At 22.0% G+C, this 5,572-nt stretch overlaps 1 protein-coding gene across 2 annotated transcripts; it reads right to left on the bottom strand.

The window, feature by feature from the left end:
- Positions 1-617: 617 nt before the first annotated feature.
- LOC127291386 (odorant receptor 2a-like) lies at positions 618-3,794 on the bottom strand. 2 transcript variants are annotated; one of them, XM_051320484.1, is made up of 8 exons: positions 3,447-3,793; positions 3,260-3,345; positions 2,881-3,088; positions 2,323-2,567; positions 2,089-2,188; positions 1,459-1,566; positions 857-1,012; positions 618-723 (listed from the first exon to the last, which is right to left on the bottom strand). In XM_051320484.1, the coding sequence occupies exons 1-8, from the start codon at positions 3,711-3,713 to the stop codon at positions 664-666; spliced, it is 1,230 nt and encodes a 409-aa protein (XP_051176441.1). In that variant the 5' UTR covers positions 3,714-3,793; the 3' UTR covers positions 618-663. The 2 variants fall into 2 exon arrangements, with proteins under 2 accessions (XP_051176441.1, XP_051176442.1); XM_051320485.1 differs by lacking the exon at positions 1,459-1,566 and having other exon boundaries at positions 3,447-3,794.
- Positions 3,795-5,572: the final 1,778 nt, after the last annotated feature.

Genomic DNA, 5,572 nt, shown 5'->3' with positions numbered 1-5,572 from the left:
TCATTCAAATAATTGGTTACTTGACAATAAAATAAATAACCAATTGAATTTTTTATTTAGAGAAAATTTGAAAAAATATTTTTTTGATAATTTTACTGATTTCTGCGTTTGAGTAAAAATAATAATTTATTTGACTTAATAATATTGTTTGCTATGAATAAATATTTATTTGATAATAATTTATATTGTTTTATTGAAAGAAAATACATTAAGAGTGCAAAAAATAAATTTAGTAATTTTCAAAATTATTATTTAATATTTAATTATTTGCAGAGGCTAGTATCAAAAATGTGTGTTTTTTTAATTGTTTTTTCTATATATCTACAAAAATAAATTGACAAAAATAAGTATTTATGAATATTATAAAAAATATCTCATTAAAAAAGGTATAAAATTTTTTTATATTTTAAACTTTTTATAAAAACCAAGGTTTTAATCATTATTTGCACATCAATATCGAAAAAAAAATTCATTCTAAAATATAAAAAATAAATTCTTGTTATTTTTTAAAAATTATAATAAAAAAAAAAAGATTTTCTAATTTAAGAATATATTATTTTAATGTTAAAAATAAATATTCTTAATTTAACAATATTTTTTGTATAAAAATAGCCACATCACAATATTAATGATATTTTAAATAAATCCCCATAATATCGATATTCACTTACTACCACTTTTTCTATAAAGAACCATAAATATTGAATATGAACTTTGAATTATCTGAAAAAATAAAAATATATTTTTTCATTTTTAAAAAAAAAAAAAAAAAAATTGTACTTTCTAAAAGTGTAAAATGAATTTAAAAAAATTTTATCTAATGGAATCGAATTCAATTTAAAAAGAAAAATATTACCGACACAAATGTCGAAATTGACAATTTCATTAAAAATGAAGTAGACAAAATTAGAGGTCGACGAGTTCTAAGCATAATAATATGTAAATCACGTTTGTAACGAGGTTTCAATTTCCACCAATTTCCCATATAAACAGCCATACTTAAATTATCATTCTGTAAAAGAATAATAATAAAAAAAAAATATTGAACATTTAATAATTTTTTATATAAAATATTATTTTTAAAAGACAAAAAAATTTTAATTATAAATGGAAAAAATAATCTCTTGCTAAAACGAATTTATAGTGAAAAATGAGCACAATTTTTTTTTTTATTTTTAATTCTTTTTTTTTACTAAAACTAGTCAAACAAATAGAAATAATAATACTAAATTAAATATAGCGGTATTTTACTAAAAATTAGCGAAAATTAATTCACTGAATTAATAGCCTACATTTCACTATATAATTCAGATTTATTTCTCAAATGTTAAATGATTTTAAATAAAAATAAAAAAAAAAATTTTTAATTTAAAATATTAAAACGAAATTTAAATTTATTTTTATCTATTTATTATTAAGACATTTTTAATAAAAATATTAATTGAAAAATAATTTTACTTGAAGGAACAATTCATTGCCATTTGTGCAATAAATAAAACTTTGATATGTCATGCACATTATGTATGCCGAAGTCCCTATTATTTCAGCTGGAATATATGTTGTTAACTAAAATAATAATAATAATAATAATAAATAATTCCATAAAAATTTTTACACAATATTTACAAAATTTAATTTTAAATTTTTGAAAAATTTACAATACTGACAATTCTTATAATATATAAATGGCTCATTTGCCGAAAAAAAAAATTCTAAATTTTTAACTCTATTGTCTCTTAAAAATACAATCTATATATTTAATTCTTATAATAGGTATATAATAATATTTTTAAAATAAAAAAATATAATAAATTTAAAAAAACAAATTTTTTTCAGGAAATTATATTCCAACTGTAAGAATAAAATATTTCAAAAAACTAAATGCCTTTCTAATATCAGGTGAAAAATCCTTTTTTAACGTGTTTATTTAATTTTTCTTGAATTTTTCAAGAATAATTATAAATTATAATTATATATACCAATATAAATAAAAAATAAAATAAAATCCTCAAAAAAAAAATTATTGCAATAAATTGTAATTTTTTAATGATAAATGTCCCGTAAAATGCCCTCTTATGATTTATTTACCTGAGTTATGTAAAATGTTGACAAACAAGTAACGAAACAATTTATAAACAACTGGTAACCGATTGCCGAGCTGAATATTTTTTCAACATCCTTAATGAATCTGGAAAATTTATGTAAATTAAAATTTATTTATAATAATAAATAATTATTATTATTTTTATTAATAATAATATTAACGTTAATTTTTTATTGCGAATTTATTTTTTTCTTTCTACATTTATTTATTACACTTACTGTAAAATTGCCAAATTGTGTTCGATACAAGAACGCAATTCCCCATTAATATTATTGTCATAAATAAAATTGTCATTCACCTTTTCATTTGACGATAATAAAGATTTTTTTACTTGAATATAATTTCCTACTTTGACAATATTCTGCTTTAAAATTTCAAATTGACAAGTTGCCACATTTAAAAAACTCGAGATAAGAGCGTCAATTGCTAAATTATTGATGCAACAAGTCACAACTGCCATTACCTAAATATTAATTAGATATTTATAAAAAAAAAAAAAATGCAAATAAATTTCTTTTTAAGATAAATAAATATATTTATTTGCTTCGAATAAATATTATATTTGGTTGAAATAAATTTTATTTAGTTCAAATTAAATTTGTTTAGTCCAAATAAATTTTTTGTCAACAAAAATTTTTCATACAAACTTTTTAAATGAAATTTTATTAATGAATTTTTAATTAATTCAGATAAATTATATATTTGATTAGAGTAAAAAATTTTTTCTAAATATATATATATATCTTTTTTTAAGAAATCGAAAATTATAATGAAACCTGATGAGCCCAAGTGAAGATAAAAGCAACTTTTTTTGTTGTCTCATAAGGATACCATCCATCTAATGGCAATTGCAAATTGTCACCATTTAATAATGCAGTCACTGGTATTGTGGCCCAAAAAAGTACTGTCATTATTCCAAATATTTGATAAATTCCATTATGAAATACATTTTGCCAATTGTACCACATTATTATATTTTTATATCTAAAATTTTATATTACAAATTATAAAAATCACATTTTATTATTTTTCATTATGTTACTCTTAATTCAATAATAATTTAATAATTCACAATAATTTATATTTTTAATGGAAAAAAGATATTTATTATTTCTTTGTTTTTTTTTTTTTAATATTTCAATAACATTTATGTACCTGGAATTATTGTTAGAAAACATTGGACTATCGATGATTGATAAAAGATCCTGAATCTTCTTTCTGTTACGATTAACGATAAAGAACTTATGGGAAAAAAGGAAATAAAAAAATATTTGTAACTAAAGAAATATTTCATATTTGTTAATAAAAATATGTAAAATTGAAGAAAAAAAAAACAATTTACTTTGTATACATAAGCAGTGTTGGTAAGAAAAAGTGGCGCTGCTGAAGAAATTTTTGCAATATCACCCCAATTAATTATAATATCGACAATTTCCACAAAGAATAAAATTCCCAATTTAAATAGAAAAATAGAAATTGTTTGTAATAAAAAGAGATAGTGAAAAATTCCATTTTGTATCGGTGCCCATGTTCCTGTCCATCGCAATATTTTCAAGCTAATTTTTAATAAAAAATATGGTCTTATCACATGTCCTTTATAAAGATTCATTTTATATTTTAAAAACAATCACCGAATTATATTTTAATTACACTCGATTTTTTTAAATTAACATTTTTAAAAATTATAATACAAATTTAATAATAAATTTGATTTTTTTCAGTGTGATTTTAATCTAATTTTGTCTATTATCATTTTTTATGGTAAATAGGAATTGAGAAATGTAAGCGAAACAGAATGACAAAGAAACGAAAAAATAAAGAATTAATTCTTCTGGGTTGTAAAATAATTTTAACAAGATTTAGTTCCTTGTTGAGTGTATTATAGGTAAAATTAATTACAGCTTTCAGAGATAGTGTATAAAGACTTCCCTTTATACTTCTGTGTAATTAAACATTTAAAAATCAATATCGTTTCGCAATGGTACAGACGAATATAATGTCAACCTGTAATTAATTTTCTTTAGCCTAATATCAGGTTTTGTATATACGTTATCGACCCACACGTTAAAATTACTCAACAGAAACAGTTAATAAATTTTATTCCCTAGTCAGAGTTAAGAAAATAGATAGACGCATATTGGTTTATTATAATTTTAAAACGATGAGGAACTATTTAGTTGCAAAAATATTAGCGAAAATAAGAAATATTATAAAAAATCATTAAAAAAAAACCTTGTAAAAAAATTGACGTTGAAAAATAGTCAAAATTATGAAAGTATAGATCCATTTTGAAAATTCTTAATTTTTTCAAAATTCTAAAATGGTCAAAAATGAATATTTTCTTTTTTTTGGACAACACATTTTTTTATATTTAAAAATATTGTAATTATTTTAAACACAATACAATTGTATAAAACGTCATATATATAGGTATATAAAAATAATTAAATCATTTTTCATGATAGATATTTTCATATTATCTATAATCTACTTCTGTCATTTTAATAACGGTCATCTTCGGTTCTGTTGACATCTAATGATAAGTTATCCGATAAATGCTTAGATGCTATTAGAGTTGCTGTGGAACAGGGGCAAGATACCAAATTTACTGAGTTTCAAAACCTACTAACTGAAATGTTGGGATCTTTCAAAGCTGAGCAGGTTGAATTTAATAAAAATTTGTTGTCTACTATTTCATTGATGAAAGAAGAGATCAGTGAGAATTCTAGAAAAATTAATTGCATTGAGATTGATTCACAATGTATGTCTAATGATCTAACAGTTGTTAAAACAGAGACTGAGCAATTGAAGAGCAAAATCCATCATCTCGAACATTGCGTCAATGTACAGGAACAGTCGACTCTTCTCTCCTCACTTGAGGTCCATGGACTGCCTATTAAAAGTGACGAGGACTTGCACGGACGTTTTATTGACATTGCCAAGAGTCTAGATGTCACTATTAACAGTGGAAATATTATAAACATTTTTAGAATTCGCAGACCCGACATTACCAGTTCACAACTAACTCCACCTACAATAGTTGTTAAGCTGTCTGATCAACATTTAAGAGACGAACTAATTAATAAACGAAAAATGCAAAAAAATTTTTCTACGATTAATATTGGCTGGCCCGAAAAAGAAAAATTTTCAATCTATTTGCGCGAATCACTAACTCCGATAAATCGACGAATTTATTCTGCTGCACTAGCCCTAAGAAGAGAAAATAAAATCAAATACTTATGGATTTCTGGAGGCAAAATTTTTGGACGGAAGGCAGATGGAGAAAGACGATTCCAATTAACATCGCTCGAAGCTGTGAACTCGATAAAGTGAAAAGGATTGAAGCTTTGGTTATACTTTTCTTTTTAATTCTATTTCACATTTTTAGTTCTTTCTATATGCTCTATCTATTTCATCAATTTTTTGTTATCTTCTTAATATTGAAATTAACGTTATTATATCTATTGT

Source organism: Leptopilina boulardi, unplaced genomic scaffold (genome assembly GCF_019393585.1).
Source record: "Leptopilina boulardi isolate dan_hultmark-lab unplaced genomic scaffold, ZJU_Lbou_2.1 LbouV2_137, whole genome shotgun sequence".
NCBI lineage: Eukaryota > Metazoa > Arthropoda > Insecta > Hymenoptera > Figitidae > Leptopilina > Leptopilina boulardi.
The sequence above is the reverse complement of the archived record's forward strand: the minus strand, read 5'-3'. Positions and strand labels throughout refer to the sequence as shown.

Bases quoted from the DNA above. Each gene is read 5' to 3' on its own strand.
- LOC127291386 (XM_051320484.1), bottom strand. From the start codon at position 3,713: ATGAATCTTTATAAAGGACATGTGATAAGACCATATTTTTTATTAAAA. The intron at 1,567-2,088 runs GTAAATAAATCA...TTATTATTTTAG, and splicing joins CAACATTTTACATAACTCAG to TTAACAACATATATTCCAGC. The intron at 724-856 runs GTAATATTTTTC...TTATTTTTTCAG, and splicing joins CAATTTCGACATTTGTGTCG to ATAATTCAAAGTTCATATTC.